Source organism: Sinohyriopsis cumingii, chromosome 8 (assembly GCF_028554795.1).
Source record: "Sinohyriopsis cumingii isolate HCF-2022 chromosome 8, ASM2855479v2, whole genome shotgun sequence".
Classification (NCBI taxonomy): Eukaryota; Metazoa; Mollusca; class Bivalvia; order Unionida; family Unionidae; genus Sinohyriopsis; species Sinohyriopsis cumingii.
The window spans coordinates 27161672-27188431 of record NC_142968.1 but is presented as its reverse complement, the minus strand read 5'-3'; the positions used below and the strand labels follow the sequence as shown (position 1 = coordinate 27188431).

At 35.3% G+C, this 26760-nt stretch overlaps 1 protein-coding gene across 1 annotated transcript in view; it reads left to right on the top strand.

Annotated features, from left to right (window-relative positions):
- LOC149793185 (uncharacterized) overlaps positions 1-26760 on the top strand; it is a 94091-nt gene that overhangs the window by 49189 nt on the left and 18142 nt on the right. Inside the window, exons 7-8 of the mRNA XM_089968959.1 lie at positions 8625-8752; positions 26532-26730. Of these exons, the coding sequence (XP_089825085.1) occupies positions 8625-8752; positions 26532-26730 (327 nt within the window). The remainder of the gene's footprint in view (positions 1-8624; positions 8753-26531; positions 26731-26760) is intronic.

Sequence of the window (26760 nt, the reverse complement as noted above, 5' to 3'; positions counted from 1 at the left end):
ATATGGGGTTTTCACCAGAAGACTTGTAAGTTCTACAAGCCATTGACCAGAAGTGCTTTTGTAATTGGTCTACTGTGTGTGATCTGTCCATCAGTTAGAGCAAGTTTGTTATCACTTATCCTAAACTACAAGGAGAATCGCATTGACATTTAATGCATACATTCATGCCATTTGCTAGATGGTCCTAAATAATAATGGCATTCCTATTACATTCATTACCATGGTTTTCACAGTGGCCATCTTGCAAATCTTGTTATCACTGCTCCAAAATGGATGGTCATATCAACATTGGGTATTATTGTAAGATTTCTTATGATGTCTAGTTTATTCTAAGTGAAAATAGTTTGAATCTGAATTCTGATATTGCCACCACAGCTGTTGTTTTGCAAATAGATATACTACTTCTCTTGAATGAAGAGTCACATTGACATGGAGTTTTCAACAGAAGACTTCTTATTGGCGTCTGGTTGGTTCTATATGGAAATTATTCTGATCTGATGTCCATTATATCTGCCAAAATGGCCATGATGAATGTCTTGTTGTTCTTAATCCTCCAAAACTTTAATTATCCCTTGAAAACTTTGTATGATGTCTTGACAGTGCAAAATTAAAATTTGTCTTGTGTATCAATAAGTATGTCCACTACATCAGCTAATCTTGTAGAAGAACATTACAGATGGTTCAACAATCAGCAATTAAAATAAAGAAATGGTCATATTTTGAATTCCAGGAAACAAATTTCAGCCATTTTAATGTTAGTTCTATTAAGGATGTCCTTTTTAGATCAATTGAACATAGAATATTTGGCTAAACACCCTTCAGAGCCACAAGGCCCCACATGCTACTTGTTTGGTTATAAACTTGCATTAATTCTCTTGAATTTGTTAAAATTTGCATTCCCTAGTGAAAATGTGACTGAAATTTCAGTCTGATTTCACTAGTATTTTACATGCATGCCAACCTTTATGCTTTTGGCATGATCATTATGCTTTTTTTTCACCAAATTAAACATTACACTAAACCATATGTGGATTACGCATTTATGGTACATTAAAAGATAAAATGAAAATGGGGCAGTAAAAATTGTTTTTGTCATCTTTATTATCATCTCTTAATTCCACTGATATAAATTTGAAAATATTGTTAAAATGGTGACTGCTGCGTGAGAATAGCGTAAAGGTTAATTGCTTGTTTGCTATTTATAGCAACTTGTATATAACCCATTTCCAAGAAAACAGACAGGTTTCTTCAAATGTGACTTTTGCCTCACAGATTCAATTTATTGATAAACAAGGGGAAACAAGGGAAGTTGTGAACCAATCTCTTCTTTTAAAGAACATAGCATCAGATGTTAAGTGAAATGCTTTACGGTGTGAGTTGTGGATATTATATGATGGAAAATGTTAAGCAAATGCATCTTTTCAAAAATCACGTCAGAACAAAAAAACAAACAAATCAACACTGCTTTACAAACATTAAAAGAAGTTTATGAGAGTAATGTAATACAGCATTCTGAGCACATGATCTCATTGCAGATTTCCATTCAGGGAATTGTACACATGTAGTTAACGAGTGATGAATATAAATAAATTTTCAATATATTTTGTAATTGTATTCTGGTTCTAATCGATATAAATTTTTCCTCATTGTGACAAGGACTTTGATCAGCTGCAGAACCAGGTTAGTAGTAAAAATGTATCTTATTTAAAAGTGCTGTAATTCTGGCATGTAATATAGAGATTACACGTTTACACCCAAATTACTCTTTTTTTGCCACTTATAATAGCAATTATTATGCTTATACGTCTAGGACAGTTGGCATGTGTGATTTTAATGGAAATTTCACTGAAAGTTTTGGTGAAAAATTATACTTAGTGAGATTTCACTGAATTTTTTTAGTAGATTTAAGGAAAATATCACTGAATTTTGTTTTGAGATTTAAATTTCCTGAAACTCTTGGCAAGATTTCATTAAAAGTTTGACCAAAACTTTCACTGAAATTTCATTGAATTACTGGTGAAATTTGAATAGTGAAATTTCAGAGTTCCTTTCAACTATTTTCCTGAAATTTCTGTGATATTTTTTCAATGAAATCTCAGTGAAATCTCAGTCACAAAGTTTCACTGATATTTCAGAAATTTCATGAATCAATTAATCAGTTAATTTGGTGATATACCATTATTTTGTTGAAATAAGGACATTTCACTGAAATTTCAGTCTTACTTTTACTATTTTTGTCCTGTTCTTGGTTAGCGAACAATTTCATTCTTGTAAAATTTGATGGTCCAGCATCCATTATTAGACGGTGAATGTAAGAATTTTCCAAACAGTTTACAGAACCATTGTGGAAACAATACAAATTCATCTTTGAATGGCTACCATCATCATTCTGATTTCCAAAACATTCAAAACTAGGTCAAATGCCGGCATTACTGTAACTGTTACTTTTCCTGCTTTGCCAAGCTTAGGGTTTAGGATTTTATGTCAATCCTCAATAACTTTTTAATGTAGCTGCACTTTTTCAAACAATTATCTTTAGCAGAAGAATCATAACGGTAAATGAGAGCTGACATTATTGTTATATTGTCATGTTTCCTTCGTAAATGTTTTGTTTCAGTAGATGTGGCTATGTCAGTTTTGCTTATGTTTTTTACTATCCTCTTTCTGGTCTACATGAAGAGTGAGAAAATGATTTAATTTTTGGAACAAATTTGACTGATTAAATTGGCATTGTTAAGAATTGAGACACCTTGCTCTTTACTGTACTTGTTCAGTATCTGAAAGATAGCATTTTAAACTAACTGGGAAAATTTTCAGCCATTTTCTCGAAAATTGTAGCATTGTTTACAGAACAAATGCATGGAAATGTTTTTATTCTTCATGACTGCATAATTATTTGTGGAGACAGATGTGAAACTAAGGCTATAAGATGTTGCTGTATCTGATTGATTTTATTTGCTTTCTGTGTGTGATTGACTGAATTTTTACTCACATGGCCTTAAGGCTACGCAAGCTTATTGTACTTGTCTTCACGTCATTACTGCATGGTCTGTTTTCCATCTTTGATTCATAATTGCTATTTACAACTGCTGTTCAGTAGAAGTGACTGCATAAAGCTCTTTAAGATTTGTTCAGATGATGCCAATTGGCCATCATATATGGCCTGCATCACTAAAAACAGAAAAACACGTTAAATGCCATTTCAAGAATCACTGAAAACAGCTACAAAATTTTAAAAAAGCTTAACAGAATAAGGAAACTGATAGAAAGCATCTGAGCATAAAGGTCTTTCTTCTTTAAACATGTTACCCAGTCTTAATACCTTACATGAACTACTACCTTGCAAATCCAGCCCTCCCAGATAACATTTTTAGCTAAAAGTTAGTGGTTGGGAAGAATTAACTCACTGTGAATAGGGATTGGTGGCAACTCCTGTGTATAACTCAGTTACCACTTCTGCTTTATGTGGAAAAAACATGCTCTCAGCTTAAGAAACCTTGCAAAAGCCATAATCAACTTTTGGGAGATATACCATAACAGTTGGTATAGTCTTTCAGTTAAGGAAAGTATACTCCATCCATATTTCTTTTGACCCTTCCTATGCTGACAAAGTTCAGTCTTTAAAATTTTTTAACAGTTCACATCTTCACATATTTTCAGGTAATTGCATGGGTAGCTTTAGAAACTTCACAATAAGTTCAGGCTATGATTTTATGTGCATACAAGTTTATAATGCTTATAAAAAAATCTTAATATATGTATAATTCAACTGTGGCTGGGTACATATAGGTAAGTTTCTATATCAGTGGTAATATTATAAATTATAGTATACCTTGATACTTCAATACTTTATTGTTGATTGCTAATTTCCAGGTAAAACATAAGGTATAGCTCTGCACTGACATTGTGTTACAAAAAGACAGGCACAGTAATACACAGGTTTATATGTTGTTCTGTTCTGTTTGCTTTACAAATTAGACCATGGGCAAAGCACAGAAATGCACGGCTAGTGACAGTGACATCATGACAGGTTGATGTGTGCATAGTGCAGGAATTATTTTTGGTAAAGAAGATACATCTTCCAATGGTGCTTCAGTTACAAATCTCAGGAAATCTACACAGAGACAGTCCAACACCCAAGTCACCGCCCAGGACTCACCATTATTGGCAATACATATAGGCATTGACACATCAGGTTTTGACTCTGTATCTATTGTTGAACAGAGAGGAAAAGAGCTAAGCAAACAGCCAAAAGTATCTTCTTGCACTGCATACATATGGGTCAGTTTTGTGGCTCAAACATCCTGTGACCCATCTCAACATCATGAATTGGATGATGTCCTCTCCATAAAGATGGCCTATATCTGTCATAACCGGACCAGGCAATATTCAAGGGATCATAAGGAGCCATGACTACAACATATACGTCAGTCCCCGGAAGGCAACTTGTCCATTATGCCAAACTTGGTCTCTACAGTCATTAACGGAGATCAAACTTCAAAACACTCCATATTTACAATGCCAAGTTTTGTGGCTCATATTATAACAGATGTCACTTCACAATTTTTTAACCCTTGCCACTAGAAGGAACTCTCTAATAAGCAACCACTGGGAAGTCACAGTTTCAGGGTGAAAAATGAGTTTAACGAATGGTAGACCTCGACACTGCTCACCAGGCAAACAAGATATATTTGCTTCATCTCATGTACACAAAGATGTTGATGCTTGCTCTCAATAGTTTCTTCATTGCTTCTAGGTTATATGATGTTGCAGGAAGATTCAGCCTGCCAAGCTTCGATTGAAGGAGTTTTCCACATCATATCTCCAGAGTTCTGCCTTCCTCCTCCCACTTCAACTACCTGGACCCGATCTCCAGCATCAGTTGATATTATGACGAAAAAGGAAGAATCCAGCACAAATTACTTCATCAGTCTGGCAGAGTTACAGACATTTTGAATTGTCTATATCATCAATTACAACATCCAAGCATCAACAGACTGTTTTTTTTTCTTCAAAAGCGCCTACCATCAATATACCCATCTTTCAGTTGGACACCCTAACAGTCAACCATGATATTGCAGCCTTGGGGATGACAAAGAAGTACTCCATACATATGGATCGGATGGCATTTAATGGCACTCATCAGTTGGTGCTCAATATTTTAGCCGTGGGTTCTTTGCTGGACTTAGTTTCAATTGCTATCTTCCAACTGGTGAAACACGGCTTAACTTCTCCTACCTCAAATTCCAGAGGACATGCATGGGAGTCATTTTCTAGAATGGCCCGAGTATTGAGCAGAGCTGCTTGACACATCTTAGCAAATGCCATAACAGCAGCTATACATTTACGGCTGGCAGAATGAGATGTAGTGCTCGCTAACTCCACCTTCCTTAAAGACCACCATAAGTCCATGCTATGATCACAGCCTTTATCCTCTAATCTCTGTTTTGATGGCAAGATTGAAAAAGTCTGCAAATAAGCCACTAAGGAGACCAATTTCCCCCATTACAGCATTGAGACAGGAACATTACGGAAAATCAACAGAAGGAAAAAATGGTCTCACCTAGGACACAAACTTCTAAAGATATGTCTTATTGACATTCCACCTGCCATAAAACACAGTTCTTGCAAACCAAAGTGGGTAAATGACAGAGGTAGTGATTGCTTGTACCAGCATTTCTCGACACAACTGCCTCCATCTCTGAAAAAGCAACATCATCTCTGATCTGCCCTTACCACAGATTGTATGAAAGGTGAAACAATGATGCCCTTGAAAGTGGTTCAGATGGTATCTTGTTAAACCAGGTTAGTACCCATGATAATTTATACTTTGGGCACAGAGGTCTGGGCACCATTGTCTCACTTTTCATGCAAGACTTGATTCCTTATTGCATTATCGATGGTGGGCAGAATCAGCGAAATACGTGCACTATCAGTGGACCCGAATTACCAGCAGTCCAAACAAGATGGATCAGTATCACTCATGATAGTACCATTTTTCTTTACCAAGAACAGGCTCCTGGCCATTGGTAACCAGACTTGTCTAATGAAATCACTGTCTGCTCTGGACACCTCAGCTCAAGGCATTCCAGTATGAGCTTTGAAGTGGTATCTTAAAAGGACAGAGCCACTGCATCAAGGGATATCATGTCTATTTTTACCTCTCAGAAAAGAACAGGAAGATAGATTAGCACAGACTCTTGACCTGGATAAAGTGGGTTATTTGCTCTGCATATTGAGAATTACCCCATCTCAGATGAATTTATTATACATTTTGGCTCACATGGTTGGAGAAGTTAATGCTAGCATAGCATCTGACCGGAACTGTTTTCTGATATTATCCAGGTCATGTGATGAGGTCTGAATTCACATTTGCCAGCTTTTATCTAAGAGATCTTTCATCCCAAAGTGCTCAGCTGGATCTGGTGGGACATATATCCGTGGCAAAACAGGTAGTCTTTCCAGGTCACTTGACAGCTTCATAAGATATGGTTTCATGACTTCCGTTGGATTCTAGGGAGTGTTGGTGTAATTCAGATATTTGAAGCCACTCCCTGACAGATGGAGTCTTCTCCAGTCGGTTATTTAGAAGCAGTCTCACATACCTTAGGGGACCGGAGATGGCATCTCCTGGGTAACGGATGTATCTCCCTCCACCTCTTACCTATTGTTCTAAGGTTTTTAATTGGGTAACATACTTCAAGGAGAAACTAAATTTTTCTTGTAAAATGTTTCTTCGTGAATACTTACCCGATCATATGGCATATGCACTTCAAGCCTCCATGCAGTTATAGCCTCAGAGAGAGCATGCCTTATGCTGCAGTAATAACTGAAATATTCACTGGATTTGCCAATCCCAGTACCAAGGAAAGATAACTCTGCCTGACTGCCACCTAGTTGAGCAGATAACATGTATTTTCTTTTTTGCTAACAGTGATATTTGGGTGGGCTGTATTTGTTTGGTAGTAGTAGTTCTTCTAATGTCATAATTGGGTAAGTATTCTCAAAGAAACATATAAACATCATTGTGAAACCATTTTTAATTATTACCAGTATTTACATATTTAAATGATACTATAATATATTTAATCTTATTGTTTGAATCAGTTCTATTAGAGAATCAACTCACAGAGGTGGATGTATATTGTATACTGGATGTCTGTCTCATATGGTTATGATGTATTAACTGTTCTGTGACACCTATACATAGAAGAACAAAAAGGAGCCACCATTGCTTGGGGTGCAAGATTGAGAGTCAAAATTCCCTCTGGTTTTATAACTGGAGGTCAGACACTGAGTGAAAAATAAACCTTGGTGCCAGAAGTGGGCTCAAGTTAAAAATTTGGAGGTCTCTAATTGACAAATGAGGGTGAAGGAAAACACTGGAAAATTTCATATTAATTGTTTCTTTTTAAGCTGATATTATTAATTTTAAAAATTTGTTTTGTAAAAGCTTGTTAAAGCATTTGAGTTGCATTATATGGAAAAAATGTTATTTGAAATGTTTCTACATTTTTTTTTTTGCAATTGCAAACAGACAAATTAATATTCCTGCACTCCATTGCAACCAAATATCAAGTGTATTATTTCACAAGTCTGATATAAAAGTTTTATCCATTTCGGACAAAAGCTATGTAAAATATCATTTCCTAAATACAACATAGCAAATATATTGTCCATTTTAGTGCCGTGGAAAAAGTCCCAGGGAAATCAGGCATAAAATGATAGGGACAGTCAGGAACGAAAGGGTTAACATATTTTCATCATGAGTTAACAGCCAGTGTTCTACATTCTTTCACACAAAGTCACAAATAAATAAATGGTGCTAAGCCATTAGTAAATTTATAAAATATGTACACATAATAACAGAATTTTGCCATCTTTATCATGAGGAATCCTGGTTTAACAGTCATGTCAGGGGGCAGATGATGGTTAAATATGGTTAAATATGCCATCAAATAGAGTTGAAGATTCAGAATGTTTAAAGAATTTAATTAAATAGGCAATGCACATGATCTATATTTTAAATAAGGCCCTGTTTCCAGAAATTGGAAGATATGGGGATTAGTGCTGGTTGTATAAATAATTTTCTTTATGCCTAGAAAGTGATCGTGTTTGTATACAATCTTGGGAATAAAATAACTCTCACCAGCACTAATAGCCATTGTGGCAACTATGTACTCCAAGTGTTTGACAAGCAGACATGTGTAAACTATCCAGGTGAGTGATATCAGGCCTACTCATCCCTCTTGTTTATGAATGTATTCTTTGCATTTCATTTTTAATGAAACACATTTGATTTTGTTTACCGTGAATTGATTATTTTTTATAGGTGTGATCTTTTTGAGCACTTGATTGCGCAGAACTGAACAGGAGTTCTATTGGTTTCCTTATAAAATCACTTCTTGTTGTGTCATAACATTTGTAGATCATCAGATTTAATCAAAACGATGAAATTATATACATCACAAAATATAGTGTGTTATTTACAGCCTTTAATGACATTGTCTTGGGGCAATGATGATGGTTATGCTACAGTATTATGTAAGACTTGTATGACACAAAGTAACTATGCTGTTTAATGAAAATATTATCAAGTAAACTTTAGTATTGCTTTATTGCAGGTGTCCCTCAACCAGTGCAGGTCACATCTCACCGCGACAGTCCTGATTCAACTTCATACCAGCTGATGTGGGATAAACCAGATGATGGAGGGTCTCAGCTACTGAAATACATCATCCGATATTGTCAAGTAAGAAAAACAGTGTTTATGAACTTGTAAGTTAAAAGAATGGATGCAGGAATGTCAGTATAGACATAAAGGAGACTAGAAATCAAAATTTTCCTTTTACGTATGCATTTCTCTTCAGATTTTAATTCGACTGCAATGCTTATAAATTAAATATTGTAAGCGGGTAGTGATTATATTGCGTGGAAGATACCATGATTCCGTAAATTGCCCAGTTTTTCCGAGTTTTGATGAGACGACAGATCACGTGGTACCGTGACACTTTACTATCCAGTCCTCGAATACAAACATAAATATTGGCGAGCGAGGCAAGGCGACCACACTTGGGTTGCACATTCAAATGTTGAATCTGCAATGTGATATAATAGTTTATGTACTGTACTGGCAAGTGCTAAAAGAAATTTGTTAGGCACAGGCCCCGGGCTGGTGACTTAAATAAACTAAAGTCCTGAATGAAATTCCACAAGCCCGGACAGTTCATACCTGTCAACTCTCAAGCCAGGAGAAAAACCTCCCGATTTTGGGGGTATTTCCTCATCTACCTCCCGATCTCATAATATCTCTCAATTTTGTGCAGCGAAGTCCTGATTATTACATTATGTCTGTCAATTTTCTTTCGTCAGAAGAAAACAACCCAACCCCAAACCATTTTTAAATACAACGTATGCAATCCACAGTCTAAACTACCACACTGCAGACATCGTAGCAATATGACTGAAAAATTGTTAAAGCTACGTTAAAAATTCAAACCACACGCACACACGTCTAAACCGGCACTGGACGAAATAAATAATATCATACAATAGTTTTTTCTTCTTTTTTTTCTTCTTCAGTAAATAGAACGTGAAGATTAAATATTATTCAAGTAAATTTCAGATTTTTTAAACAACTACAACAGTACTATAGTATTTAAAAAAATTAAAAGAATAAAATTGTCACCAATTAGCTTAAATGAATGATCACTTTGAAATTTTCTCTGCAAACAAAATCGATTCTCCATTTCCGGCAAAGAAACTTGGCCAGTTTACACCTGACATTCCTCTACCGTATATGAAAAGTTTAATTATCATGATTAAATTGCAAGGAATAAAACAAAATATACCACGCAGTATATGTGGCCCTAAAGAACTAATTCTGAATAAATATTGTATTCAGCAAACAGTGTTAGATGCATTAAGACTTTAACCTAAGGAAATAAGGTGTGGCATAAAACGTGAGAAAAACAGTTGCCACAAGTACGGTAACTTGTGACTGCAGATTTGAACTGTTAAAATTAAGTCCATAGCATCGTAAGTAACAACAAAATAGGCATCATTTATTTGGTAATCAATTGATGGTGCTTACGCATACACACACTGTAGAACATGGTTTCTTTGAAGTATGTCCGAAGGGCAGTCCTTTTCACAAGATCAATGCAAGGATAAGGATTATGTTCATTAGTCACACCGGCTTTATCGTTTTCATACTTAAATCAAAACTTTAGCTATTTTGCAATTTAGCCAGAACTGACCAGAATATGCAAAAGGAGCTTGTCATGGGGGAATAATAAGGCGTATCACGAGGAGAAAAGGCATGTCAAATGGGCGGTCGCACATTGGGGCAAGGGGAGGGGTCAATAGTCCCCCCGTTCTATTGTCAGACAGTTAATGTGAAACTTTGACCTCTTTTTTTTAATCGCTGCTTTTTAAACTGCCCAAGGAATAGTTTTATATCAGTTCCGATTATTACAGATTACAGTGTATGCATACTACATGTATACAATGCATTTTTTTTTAAATTTAATTTTTATAAGATTACTGAAAATTGTGTTTTCTCAAAACACGACAGGTTTAGAACCTTATTTTTAGCACAGTTTCCATTTGATTGAAATCAAATCTAAATTTCACCTAGGACAGTGGTGATTTGATTTAGATGGTGCCGTGTTAAGGCATGTATGTCAACATCTTGAAAATACATTTACTCATTTCACCTGCGCAATCAAAGTTTCCTCGGGCAAACAATTTTTGTTTCGACAAGCCTGACGGGCACCTCACTTTGAATACAGGATGGGCCGGAACTAAAACCAAAAGGGGCCCAGCGTGCCGGGCTATCAGATTTGTTTTTAGCACTGCTGTTTTTAGATAAAAGATGTGGACTGATTGTTGCATTTTGTGGTCACTTACTCGTCCTTCTGCCTGTTTTCTTAACTCACACATTTAACACTTTTCCCAGGATTTAAAATGTCCAAAGGTATGTCTGGAACAGCGCCAACTTTTAGTCTAGGCCTAGCATTTGCGTATCTTTGAGCTGCTATTTTTTCATGATCCCTCTCGTAACATTCCTTTGAGAAATGTAACGAGCACATAGTGCTGTATGGTGTTGCTTTGAAATCGACTCGTTTGTAATAATGTACCCATTCTTTAATTATGCCTTTATCTTTCGGAAAAGATTTTTTTATGTCAACAGGCTTTTCTTAATGTTCTATTACACCCGTAAGCAATGCAAAATGGTATTGTTTTTTACTCTGGCAACTCCCACTTGGGCTGCTGGAGTCGCTACTATGACGTCACATCCCGAAAGTAACCGAATAGGCGCATAAATTTTGCATACGAGGTCACGGAAATTCAGCTCCTAGAAGATAGGCCAATATTTAAATATTGGCATTATGGTCGCAGATGATACTTCAGAATAAGGTTTTCTGCTATAGTACTTTTATTATTATTCTATATTTCCATTGGTTTCTGGTCTCCTTTAAGGCCATATTTTACAAAGCTATTTGGTTCAGATTGTCAGAGTTGTTTTGTTTTGAACCAACAGTTTTTAACAGGTTTCAAAAACAGGTACAGAGGAAAGCTTTATAAGGTGTGATGAGTTTATAGTATGGTCTGGTCTCCATTGTTCAACATGGATATGTCAGTGTTTGTTCAAACTCAGGATGCTATGTTTCTGATATGAATTTGCTCGAACTTGGAATATGAATTTACATTATTATTTGAGTGTATTAATGAAATTACATTCAGTTGGCCAAGGTTGCCACCACTCTGGAAGCCACATATCAGATCCAGTTCGGTAAACTTTGGAACATTGGCTTATATCATCTTGGAAGAGATTAATAATGAAAGTCATGTGTATAAAGGATGTGATCTTGCAGCTAATTGGTTGAGCTTACCACCACCCTGAAAATAATCTCTGATCCCATCTTGATGAAACTTGGTATATTTGATTGTCTGAGCTTGTTCTCACTTCAGAAGCCATATATAAGGTCCAAGTTTTATCAGTCTTGGAATATATATACTTGTTATGTCAAGATTTTCAACAATGTGCATGGTCTGCACATAGTAATTGAGCTATTCTTGCATCGGATTTGGCTAACAAAATTTCTGGTAAAATCTTTATAAGATTTGGTCAATTAACAGGATATCCAATGAATTTTGTTGTAATTGAAAACTATGTGTGTGTTTGAAGTAATCTTGAACGTGATTGGAGGCGTTTTTGCCACTTGTAGAGATTGTATTTTGGTTGATAGGCTTTCATCAAAGTTTGTTAAATAGGCTGGTGCTATGAGGATGTTGGAGGAGTTTGATTACAATCAAGATTTAAGCATATTTATGAGGTAATCTTGTATATGACTAGCTTAGTTCATCACCACTCGAGACCCAATTTTGATTTTAGTCCACTCCACATTAGTTAATATTGTCAGTGTCTGTGTCTTAGAAAGGTGTTATAAATTACAGTATGTGAGTCATATTAATGATATCTTGCATCTTAAGGGATACGATTGTTACCTATATGTATTTGTCATTCATCTTAGATCAAACTTCCTAAATAGGTTGATTTTATATTATCAAGATTTTGATGAGTTTGATCATACTTAGAGTCAATGCACTTTAATGAAGCCTGGAGTGAAGTTTTATCAGTCCATAGTAAAATATGTACAAATGGACATGACATAAAGTTTAAGAGACCATTTACATAAGGTTGTCTTCTGCAGTGATAAATAAGCCAGTGTAGTGCATAGACAGCTGTTAAATTATTTTAACTAAGTGTTTTAATTGTTGGCATCTTTGAACTAACAGCTTAGTTGTTTTATGGCGGTACACTATTATATTGACTGCATTTGTACCATGAGCAGAGTTTTGTGTAGGAATATTATGAATTTTTTTAAACAGGGTCCAGGACTTTTTTCCAGGTCACATTATTTTTTGTAATTGGAATTAGAAATCAATCAGTCATTAAATTGGCAAAATATACAAGCATAATCAATTCCTAGTTCTACATGCATGCATTTGGTCTTTTCTTTGCCGATAAATACATTTGAGCAACTGCAGACCTAGTTGTTACTGCCACTGGTGTTTCTTGAAAAACATTATTCCAGAATTCAGCTGTCTGCAAGTTCAGGGAAAGAGAGGTCTTTTGGTAAGATGGAACTGCTACACAGTTGATGAGCTGTCATTTTATGTTTTATATTCTGCTTTGTTGCATGTTTTGCTTTTGTATGAAATGCTTTCCAGGGAATGTAAACTTTACAAAATTAAATCAGTGAAAAATGAACTTTTCTTATACAGATTCATGACTTTAGATATTTATTATGTGTTCATAAAAACGTAAGATTGTATGGAATGCAAATTAAGCACTTTGTGTTAATAAAAATGTAAGATTGTATGGAATGCAAATTAAGCACTTTAAACAAGGATTATATATTTCCCCCCTTTATTGACAAGAACTGCACCAGTATTTTTTTGTATTGACTCAGCACAGACGCTGTACTCATTTCTTCTTGTTACCTGTTCATATTACTTTAGAAAATTCTCACATTACCTTGCAAATCCAGCCCTCCCAAACTAACCTTTTTAAAAATGGAAGCTAAGCAGTGTCTGGCCACATGTTGTAGCCTGACAAAGTCACCTCCCCATGATGTAGGGATTGGTGCTAAAACTCAAATATCTCAGTTACTACTTCTGCTTGTGCAGAGTATAGTTTTTTGTATGTGGGAGACCTCACAAACTGAAATCATGAGTTTTAGTATTCAACTACATAGTAACTTGGAGCAGTTTCTTATCTCGGGAAGTATACCCCATGTATATTTTTCTAAGTATCTCTAGTTCTTCTAATTGAGACAAGTTTTCTATCTTTTGTAGGCTTATCATTTTGTTTTAAGTATAAATGTTATGCGCTCATTTGAAGCTGCCATGTGAGCATGTGTTGCTAGTACATGCATTCAGTAATACGTACTCTACCTTGGTATATTTGCAATTTAGAATTGGTAAGTCATCTATAAATTTTACAGCATCAGTTTTGCGAGATACCACTACAGTCCAGTGTCAGTCCTTTGCAACCTGTTGCAAGCCGGGACTATGGTTGTCTCTTTTATTGATTACCTTGTAGGGATCAGAGATACAGAAAGAACCCTCCTAGGTATTGCCAGTGAGAAAACAGTTCTGCAGACACAAAAAAAGTTCTTGAGAAGCAGTGTGAAAATGAACAGAGAAAAGGTATAATTGCTGTCCAGTCTCTCTCCAGATTGTTCATGGTCAATATCAAATCTGCTCTAGGCTTCAGATTTGTCCGAGGCCACTGCTTTAGATAATCTAATGCATGTATTCCATCCCAGAAACTGTATACAGATGCATACTGTAGTGGAGACATCCAGTATAATGCCATAATTTTCCCATGTTTCTTTATTGCCAGTATAGTGCCTTAGCACTCAGTAGCTATTAAGGACCCAGGCATTCTAGTGCCATGCATGATCCATTTCTTTTAATTATCCCTATAGGCCTGGTACTCTACAAATTCATCTCAATCTGAGGTCATTACCAATCAGTTTCAAATGGCTCCAGTACTCACCAGCACAGCTTAATTCTGCAACCAACTTTAGAAGCATTTCAGTCTTGGACGTGTGGATCATGAACAGTACGGTTAGCAATAAGTATTATGACCTCTGCACAAGAAGAAAAGGAAATGATGGCTCTGTTTCATCAAGACTGATGTTGATTGCCACCAGAGATTCTGATCTGGCCTTTTGCTTGTACCTGAAGGGATGGGTAATAAAGATCTAACATCATTTAGCCCTCCCTTGAACAAAGCATGTACTTTTGCATGTCAGTTTGTAGCTACTATATTGCCACAGTATCTGGGTGCAAATCAATTCGAAGCTTGCTTTATTTCTTGCACAGACTCTCATCTCAGCCCCAAAATACCTTCATCTTCTGATTCTCCTCAATGTGGCAGCATATATGATCGTCCTGGTTTATCTGTATATGAGATCATTACAAATGATACGATGGTCCTTTTGGTGTCCAAATCTTTGCACATTTGCCCTAGTTTCTGATGATACGGGGTCACATCTTAGGAAATGGAAGAACCTCACTCAATTACAACTGGTGATTCCTTTTATGTATGAAAGCATAGTGAACCACCTCTTACCATCATTTCTGGAGGCCAATGGCTTGTGGTCCACTCAGGATTGAATTATTCCACATCGATACTCATTTATCTATACAATCATTATATTTTACTTAAACTGTGATATTCACATATGTTCATCGTGAGCATTTAATGATTAAACACAAAAGGGGTGGGGTGTATGCATTGACTGTCAACTGTTCATTGGCTAGTATAGGTTAAATGAATTCTAACCACATGTTTTGTTGACCAACAGTGATATCTAATTCTACTCTTTTTATGATCATTTTTACTGGTCAGATCCAATGAACCTTCAAAAGTAGTTGCCTTGATTGAATGAGATTCATTTGTCTATTAAAGTTTGATTACATGATTGCTTGAGATCGATTTCTGAGATCCATTTGTCTATTAAAGTTTGAGTGCATGATTGCATGCGATCCATTTGTAAGATCCATTTGTCTATTAAAGTTTGATTGCATGATTGCATGAGATCCATTTCTGAGATCCATTTGTCTATTAAATTTTGATTGCATGATTACATGAGATCCATTTCTGAGATCCATTTGTCTATTAAAGTTTAATTGCATGATTGCATGAGACCCATTTGTGAGATTCATTTGTCTATTAAATTTTGATTACATGAGATCCATTTGTGAGATCCATTTGTCTATTAAAGTTTGATTGCATGAGATCCATTTGTGAGATCCATTTGTCTATTAAATTTTGATTACATGAGATCCATTTGTGAGATCCATTTGTCTATTAAAGTTTGATTGCATGAGATCCATTTGTGAGATCCATTTGTCTATTAAATTTTGATTACATGAGATCCATTTGTGAGATCCGTTTGTCTATTAAATTTTAATTACAATTTTGCATGAGATTCATTTATATGTTAAAGTTTGATTATACAGTAAAACCTGTCTTGAGAGACCACTTTTATGAAAGACCACCTGTCTTAAAAGATCAGGTTCTCCATGACTTGTACAGATTTATTGATTTTATAGTGTTATGACCTGCCATGAATGACCACCTGTCTTGAGAGACCATTATTTTCTGGCAGAAGGGTGGTCTTTCAAGACAGGTTCTACTGTATGATTGCATGATATCCATTTGTGAGAACCATTTGTCTGTTAAATTTTGATTTCATGATTGCAGGAGATCCATTTATGAGATTCATTTATCTATTAAATTTTGATTACATGATTGCATGAGATCCATTTGTGAGATCCATTTATGTATTAAATTTTGATTACATGATTGCGTGAGATCCATTTATCTATTAAATTTTGATTACATGATTGCGTGCTGTAGCCTTATTATGATACCTCCATCCTTTCTGGTTGTTATTAGGTTACGTCCAAGGTCACCTCGGACACTATCCCTAGGACAAGCTCGGACATCCAAGTATAAAATCCTTGGACCTCAGGCATCAAAAAGTTTTTGTCAGTGGACTTTTACCTCGGACAGTAACCAATACTCCGAGGTTTTACCTATGTACATTTTCCGAGGTTTCCTAGGAAACCTTGGACAAATGTTCCTAGGTAAAACCTCGGAGTATTGGTTACTGTCCGAGGTAAAAGTCCACTGACAAAAACTTTTTGATACCTGAGGTCCAAGGATTTTATACTTGGATGTCCGAGCTTGTCCTAGGGATAGTGTCCGAGGTGACCTTGGACGTACTGTCCGAGGTGTCCTCGGACGTAGTCCGAGGTTTCCTAGGACACCCACTAGCATAAAGAACCAGCAGGTCAACAATTTATATCATGAAGCAAATGATTACATTAATATATTTTAAATTTTGTTCATCACAAATGAAATGTTCAAACATATCCAGAATGCCCATTATGTTTTTAAAATGCTAAATTTTACATTTTAGTTTTTGAAATATTCATCCATTTCCATACTTACTAACCCCCGAGAGGTATAATTACTTATTGCTATTATAAATGGCAAAAACAGTATAAGCAATATAATAAATGCCAGAATTACAGCTCAGAGTGCTGTATATCATAATTCTCATATTCTTTTTAAGTTTGTAATGCAGTGTTGATTTGTCCTTTCTCCTGATTAGACATGTTTTTAAGTTGGAAAAGATCCATTTGCTGTAATATAACATCCACAACTCAAACCGTAAAGTGTTTCTCTCTCTTTTCTTTAAAAATATAGACTGGTTTTCAAAATGACTAGCTCATGAATAAAATGAATCAGTGCTTAAGGCAAAGTTCACTTAGGAAGTAAGCCATGTTTTCTTGGAAATGGGTTGTAGACAGTTGCTAATAGCTAATAAGGAAGGTACTCTTGTGCTATTATTATGCAGCAGTCACCTTTTTAAGAATATTCTCAATTTTTAAAGTGGAATTTAAGAGATGATAATAAAAATGACCAAACTTTTTTATTGCTTTATGTCAAGTTTATTTTTTAATTTAGCAAAAAAAGCGTAATCCATAAGAGTCTAGCAGTAAACATAATTTGCTGGAAAAAAGCATAATGGTTGGCATCTATGCATTTCAATCCCGGTTTCTTGAAGGCTTCAGTACTTCGCTGATTTTATTGTTAATCATTGCATCCTTTACACATGGCCATTTCTTTTGGATCAATTCTGTAAATACAAAAATAAACATATATAATGTCAATTGATAAAACAATTAGTACACATATAGCATTATTGTAACTGTTGTAGCCTTTAATTTATAAATCATGTTAGGAATCTTTTAGTTTTGAATTTAATTTTTTTAAAAAGAAAATAAGGTATTAACCCTTAAAACACTTTTGTTAAAAAGTCTACTTTTGGCATTTGGGAAAATCATTTGAAATTGTTAATACAGAATATACTCAAGGTTATATTCTGTACCTGACTAAATGCCTTACAAGTTCATCTCAAAATTACAAATACTTACCATAAATAACCTGGAGTTTTGTTTGATCCTGTGACCTAGCAAGTGATGTTCTGTTTGCTGTAGATCCTGTCAAACTCCTTCCTTTGGTTTCCTCCACAGTATACAATTTTCGGAAAAGGAGATTGTCTACTTTCCCAAAGTCATCTGCAGCCTCAACATAGCTCCAGAGTTGATCCTGAAAAACTAGCTTAACAGAAATGGAAATTTTTCAACAAAAAAATACTTCATCAGTTACAAATATCTACATATTTTTTAAGTCTTGGGGATATTCATACTTCATGAAATTTAAATGCACCTTTGTAACACTGTGGTTATGCAGGATGTTACAATATGGTATCTAAACCAACAATTATTTTTTGCATGTGAGTGAAAATACTGGTCTAACCTACTAAAACTGATCTCAAATCAGGTAACTGACGACTTCAATCAGGTGGCTAGTACAGGCCTATCTACCATAGCTTACCACTTATTAAGTGACATACAGAAGCGACATATAGAACTTAAGGAAAGTAACTGGTGCAGGTCACATTTAAATTTCATATGAAGGAAAATTTTGAAAACTTACTAATACTTGGGTGACCACTAACACAGGCTAGTGTTCAGACAAAAGCAGATCCGCGCGCGCACGCATAAATAAAACCTTTTTATACTTTCTACAAGCATCACTTGTAATTACCATGCTAGAACAAATACTGGAATGACTGCATGCTTGACTATTTGAAAACTGGGAATGGTGTGCCTAAGTACAAAATAGGGGGATAATTATGTTCAAATCAAGAAATTGCGAAGCATGTGCAATTGTCATGATGTCTAATGATGGGGAAAACTTGTGTAAAGTATCCTTCATTTACGTACCAATTACAAAAAAACATTTCTCATGCTGCATTCCAAATATCATCTCATTACTTTTTTCTTTAAATATTGAAACAGTTAATTACTCAAAACCTGTTAACAAAATTCTTACCCCCAATCTTTCCAATGATCCCATCCGTTATTCCAAAACTCGGCAACTTCGCAGACACCAAATCCCCGACTTTGTATTCTTCTATTGCTTTTCTCGGCTCAACAATACTTTGAAGGCTGAGTACATTTCCGGTAATCGGATTGTCATTTTTCCATATGAATAACCCAAACAACTTCATGGTAAATCTACTTTTCAACGCAAATTATAACTCGTATGCTTTGAATGAATTGCTTTCAAATTTATATGAAGGCGCGAATGAGATTTATGATACGGTGAATCGGCTGCTGCGATTTGATAGTTCCAGCCCCTGCAACCAATCGAAGACTGTGAAAGAAATTTTTCCAGGAACTTTCCACAACTTCGGTAAGATTTCCTATTAATATTTTAAAAATTTAAAACCAGTAAGTAGATAAGAACCTGCTGTGAGTATTAAGTGGGGTCCTCATAATAATCTCAATATTAATAATTTAAAATAAAATTATCTCGCAGCTTCCGATCGTTGCAGACCGGAAGTGCCATATCAAGAGCACGTAAACAAAGGAGACCTTTAACTGAGTACAGACATTTTACGTGTTTTAAAATATATTTACCACAATGCAGTGTTTTGGCGAACTCTACTAACTTAACTACAAATAAGGAAATAAATTAGGAAATCATGTAAGTAAATAAGTAAAGCTGATAAATATGAACTTTACTCCAAACTAAGGGATTGGAATGAAACTTGATTAGTTAAACTTGAAGTATGTTATTGCTTTTGAACTTCATCCAAGAAACCCGATATTGATAGTGACACAAATTAGTTTTCTCAAACCATCCATTTCTGGGAGCATTCATCATTTCTACTGTCATATTCTAGCTTTCAGACTAAAAAAATGTCATTTACAGCACATTATTTGTCTACATTTGATGAATACCTAAGTTTTATTAGAATTTAATGAATTAATTGTAAATAAAAAATCTTATACAGGTTTAAACTCTAAGTGAAAACAGTCGTTGTTCAAATTTATGTTGTCAATAACATTGAAGGTCATTTTTCATTTTATTTAAGCAACAAAAAAGCAGTAACATCATTGAAATGTTTACAATTCTTAAACTCCCAAATGTATTTTATGTTTTTCAGAGATGGAATCAGTGTTGTACCAGCAGAGTACTTAAAAGAACCCCTTTTTGTTGTCAGAAAACAGGATCAAGTGTTTGGTGCATTCTTCCCAAGTCATTTTGAAAGGGATTAAATTTCACTGTAACTGTGCATATTATCAGCTGTCATATGAGAAATGACTATTAAAAATGGTGTCATGCCAATTCCATGCAATTTTATGTATTTTTCATTATTTTTCTGAAAACTAATGTGTCAGATAGACAGTGACATACCCTAATTTATTATCTATTTCCACTAGTATTTTCAATTATCCCTGATGTAACTAACATACAAATTCAAATTGTCAGACAAATGACATATGTACTTTTAAGCACTGAAGACTTTACTTTAGATTCAGTTGCTAGAAAATATATTTTTACAATCATCCAGTGTGGTTACAGGGCATTGGAATTGGAACCACTGTGTTATACTAGCATAACTGTTAGTGAAGTGATTAAAAGTCTATCAACGGGTTGAATTTATCTAACTTTGGGATTCCAGCATGTGTGTACGATTTGGTTCTGTATCTGATATTGTTATCTCAATGTAAATTGTAAATAAGATGTGAAAGCAAAATCTGTATTCCTGTTTGGCGCCATATTGCCTGATCTGAGATGGTGAACTCTTATTTCTAAAATAAATCGATTGTCAATAATTGATATTGATTTTATAATTCAAATTATAGACTCATTAGTTTTTGGGATGACAAACATCATTCATTTTAATAAACTGTAAACAAAATTCTGAATTAATATTCAGAAATCTCTAAGTACACAGTTAAAACACACCAAGTCCATGTCCGAGCTGAAAAATTTCTAAGTCCGCACTTCTGAGCTATGTCCGAGATAAAAAATGACTAAGTCCTTATTTCCTAGGTTTTTCCGAGCTAAACATATACTAAGTTCTCATGTCCAAGGTTTTGTCCAAGGTATTTCCTAGGTGTATTTATAATGTACGAGATCATGTCCAAGGTTGTTTATAAAACCTTGGACAAAATATCAGCAAAACCTTGGACGTCCGAGGTTTTTTCAAGGTCTTCCTAGGAAAACCTTGGAAAAACCTTGGACGTCCGAGGTTTTTTGGTTACATTTTCAAGTAAACCTCGGAAAATGTACAGCCGGGGAGGGAGAGATACCTTTAAATTGGCTGTCACAAGACTAGGTGACTTTTGTTGGGTTTCTGGGAAAACATTCTTTGCCTTCTACTTAAAGCCATGTCTCAGCATATGGAGTCAATACTCCAGCTGGGTATTTAAATTTATAAGCTGCCTCACATACCTTAGTGGCTCACACGGGGTCTCTCTTGGGGAAAGGGATGTAATTCCCTGAACCGCTGACCTGTTTTCCAAAGATCTCAAGATTTGGTTACGTATTTGAAGAAGAAACCAATTTATGAAATAAAATATGTTACTTTGATAATACTTAGCCAAACATTATATTGATACACCCTTCCAGTCTCACCCCAGCATCCTCCTCCTAGGAGAGCATACATTCCACTCCAACAGTAACAGAAATACATATCAAATCGATTAGTAGAAACAAATGTATAAGGTGTTCCAAGACATGTAGTGCATGAAACAATTGCTATACTTTCCTGTCCAAACATCTATAGACCATAAAAGTAGTAGTAGTAGTAGGGTTTAACGCCATTTTTCAGCATGCGATAGGCTATACATGGCGGCCAGTATTAATGGTGGAGGAAGAACCCAGGAAAACCCCGGAAAGAACCACCGACCCACGAGAAGCTATTGGCAAGCTTTCTCACATATCCACATTAGCTGAATCCGAGACTCGAACCCACGCAGACAGAGGTGAGATGGCAGTGATCCGTAACGAAGAGCGCTTTAGACCACTCGGCCACTCGGGGCCCCACCATAAAAGTTACTGTAGTGTCCCAAGACTTATAGTCATTATGGTACTCCACTCTATGAAGCTGGCAGAGCACTATAGTAATCACATATATTCACTTATGTATCTGTCCACCAAAAATTTTGCTTCAGCAAGAAAACTTTACAGGGAGGTATTGGATTTGAATGAAATTTGGTACACTAATTTATAATAATAAGAACTTGAACAAATTTGAGGATGTGATATACAGGAGTTATGACCCTCCTGTTTATGTTTGCAAAGAATAATTTTGCCAATGTTTGTTGTATTTCAGGCAATTGGTACTTTGCTTGATCTTCATGAGACTTTGAGTACCATATATGTTGGGACACCGTATTTGTTGAGACACCATAAATTAATTTTAAAATTATGTTCTGGGACACATCGTTTATTTTGAGGCGTAAGTTGTGGGACACCTTTTAAATCATTGGAAAATTACATGTTGGAAAATGCACTCCAACTGAAATTTTATTTAAAAAATGTAAAACTGTATACTTGAGATAAAACTCTTTAATCTACTGCAGCAGCATCTCATCAACACAACCCTTCTTCTGCACATGTACGATCCGTTTTTTCAGTACATGAATATTTTTTTAGCTTTCTCATACTGTGAAAAATTGTTAGAGGCAACACATCACCTGAAGTGGAAACAGCAACGACAAAAGTCAGATTTTTTCAAATCTGCACTAGTCTCGCTAATTCTCAAACTTTTGACCCCCATCTTATTGTCAGTTAGTCCAGGAATGCGATCAAAGTACACTACAGTTACATCCATGTTAATGATCATATTGTTGGCAAAATGATAGTTTCTCTTCTGGCCTTCATGAATTCATCAGGTGATTTTATTTTCTCCAAATCTTCTGGATGATGCTGGGTCATCGATGTTCATGCATAAAGCACTATATTGTGTCACTTTAAAAACTGATCCATTGTCTCACTTTATTTTCAAAATTTTCGTGAATGCTGGTGAAAAGGAACCAAAGTTAGCTTCCATATCTCGGTTGTCTTTGTATATTTAAGACCAAAAAAGAAAATATTGGCACACTTAAAAGAATAGTTGGCTTCTGAGGTCAGCTTTTTTCAAATAAAATAACCTTTGTATTGATATCCTTTAAAAAATTCCGGCTTCAGAGTCCAAAGTCAGTTTCTGAGGTCAGTTTGCTTTGTAATAAAAATAACCTTTGTCTTTGATGTCCTGTCGGTAAATTCAAAGAAGAAGTTTACTGCTGGCTTCCAGTTGTGTTTATTTGCCACCAGGGCTTCTTTGTGCTTGGCATCTGTAGTAATAATTAAATACAAAGGTGCACTGATTTCTGTGGGTAAATAGTAATGAAACTTTTGTAACCCACGCTGACGTAAAGATTGTCTCTTGCACTCAAGTGAATTTGTTTTCAAATAATGATTATTATTGCGAGATACTGTCATACAGTAGACCTGGATATAATTCAATCTTTGCTATTTTGCACCTAACACCATGTCATGTATGAATGGCAGTTGTCTTCAATATATATGTTGATTATTTCCCTCTCATTTGCGAAAATCATTTGCTTCTCTTCAGAATTCATCACATGATTTTATTTTATCCAAATATTCTAGGTGATGCTGGGTCATCGACATCTGTGCACAAGCACTATATTGTGTCACTTTCAAATTTGTTCCATTGTTTCAATTTATTTTCAAAATTCCCATGATTACAGATGAAAAAGAACCCAAGTTTGCTTCCATGTCTTGGCTGTCTTTGTATATTCAAAAAAAAAAATAAAATTGGTTCAATTCAAAGAATCCATAGTCAGCTTCCAATGTCGGCTTGGTTTGCAATAAAATAACCTTTATATTGATATCCTTTACAAAATAAAGTAACCAAAGTCAGCTTCTGAGGTCGGCTTGCTTTGTAATAAAAATAACCTTTTGTCTTTGATGTCCTGTCGGTAGGTTCAAAGAAGGAGTTCACTGCTCACTGCCAGTCATGTTTGTTCACCACCAGGGCTTCTATGTGCTTGGCATCTGTAGTAATAATTAATACAGATGAGCATTGATGTATGTGGGTAAATAGTAATGACACTTTTGCTGGCAAAAAGATTGTCACTTACATTCAAGTGAACGTGTATTCAAATGATGATACTTATTTGCGAGATACTGTCACACAGTATACCTGGATATAATTCAGTCTTGATTATTTTTAACCCAACACCATGTCCTGCATGAATGGCATCTTCAAGATATCGGTTGACTATTTCCCTCTTGTTTACAATTTTTGTTGGCTCCAGTTTTCAGTCTGATAACATGTTCAAACCTTTGAGCACAACCACACACAATTGTTTCTCAATGTTCATGTCAATGAACACTGTGGTGTGTGTTATCAGACATAATTGATACACACTACAGTATGGAAGCCTATGCCACTTATACGAATTTTGTGGATATATTTTGTTCTTTAATGCTCATGTTGAAAAAAGGAATAAATGATAACAACACAAGAATAGTTTCTTTTTATTATCATTTAAGCATTTTATTTATATATTTTATTGCAACTGCTCCAGTGGCCTAGTGGTTAGAGCGTCCGCTTCGGATGCGGAAGGTCATGGGTTTGAACCTGACAAGAGTCATACCAAAGACTTACAAAAATGGTACTAATAGCTGCATCGCTAGGCACTCAGCATTAAGAGGTTAGTGTTAGGACTGGTCGGCCTGGTGTCAGGATAATATGACTAGGCAGGACATCATGCTACATGTCTGCGGCATGATGCCCCAGTGGCAGACATCACTTTAAACTGCCACACTGCAGACATCATATGACTAAAAAATTGTTAAAGCTACATTACAAATCCTGATCACACACCCACATATTTCATTGCAACGTGCAGTGGGGGTGGGGGCGAGCACAAATGCAATGCAAATTCTTTTCATTTCTTAAGACTCTGGACATATGACCAAAGTGAAAAAATGTTCCACCATAAGTTTTGGGACAGGAAAAAATTTTTTATCGTGTCCCAACATATATGGTAAATACGGTAAGTTTGATTTCCAGCAGTCCAAGTTATCATTTACATGAGTCATGTCTTCTGTTTGCCAGTCCTCTTGATCTTCATATCTACAGCATAACTTAACCAATGTATTTTGGAGTAAAATCAGTTTATGTCATGGAGCTTTATAACAATGAGACATGGAATGACTAAAGTTTCTATTGTTCTGCCTTAGGTTGAAGTATTTCAGTTCTTGGTGTTGATTATTATGGTTTAAAGGCATTATGCTTACTCTCCCCAGTAAATGTTTACTCATGGCTTGGTTTCTGCAGAATAACTTTATCATTGTTTGTTGCTTTCGGCTAAATTTGGTATGTGGATTCGTATTTATTAGAACTTACATCAATTTAATATCCGGGATTGCCAAAGAAAACCTACAGGTTTGATTATTTTTTCTATGTTTTTGACAGCTTTTTAGAATAACCTTACTCAAGTTTGTTGGTTTTGCAAAAAATTAATGGGAGTTATCTGCAGCATAACTTCACAGATGTATTTTGGAATAAAATAAAATTTGTTGTGCAGCTTTATATCAATGAGACTTTGAATGACCTAAATTTTTAGCATTTCAAGGTGTCATTTACAGCAGTACAGCAGTTATTCATACTGAGTGACAGACAGCTGACCTTTACAGATCACTGACATCTCACCTACCTCTGTCTGTGGGCTTGAGTGTCTGGCTCAATTAATGTGGGTATGTAAAAAAGTTTGCCAGGACCTTCCCATGGGTCGGCTGTTTTTCTCCGAGCTTTCCTGGGTTCTTTTGCAACTAGATATAATGTCCACCATGTATAGCCTAACATTCAGATAAACATGGCTTTAAACCCACAACAGCAATCTATCAGAGTGTCAGTTATCCAGTCTTTGGTTTCTGCAGCATTACTTGATAAAGGATTGTTAGATTTTGATGAACTTTGGCATGTTGCTTTATGTTGATGAGACCTTGATAAAGTTTAATTTAAACAAGTTTGATTTCCAGCAGTCCATGTCATCATTTATAAGAATAATCCAGTTGACTGCATTCTTTAATTCCTGAAGTACGACATTGCTAAGGAAGATTAGATTTCAGCCAAATTTATCATGCATCTTTATATTGATGAGGTCTTGATTTCGACTTGTATTCAACAATCAAATCCTTATAATCATTTAGAAGAGATATATTCATTTCCTTGATTATCAGTTCTTCAAAATTTGGTTTCCCAACACAAGTTTAAAAAACTATGTCACAAAGATTGTAGTGAGCATGGCCCTTTGTAATTCATCAATTGATAATAGCTCTAGTTTCATTTATTTTGTTCCACTATAAATGACACCTGCCCATGAAACATACACTGTCATTCCTGTGAGTATTCCTCATGGACAGGTTTTCTTGTGGTTTATTGCTTTATCCTTCATAGATAGAGTTTATTGTGCTTTGTTACTCTATCAATATTTTAGTCAGAATTCTTGCTGCATATGATCTGCTCATGTCTCAAAATGAATATTCCTCATAGGTGGAAATCATTCCAGATAGAACAGAGTATGAACTATCCAGGTCTTTAAATCCATTTGATTCTGTGGACAACATTCTACCATCATTTGTAAACTATACGCTGTCGTCACTTACACCAGGAACATACTATCTGGTAGAAATACAGGCTGTAAACACCCAGGGACGATCTTTGAAATGTTTCATCTTCAAGACCAAAGAGGGTAAGTAATACTATTTTTAATACAGTAAAA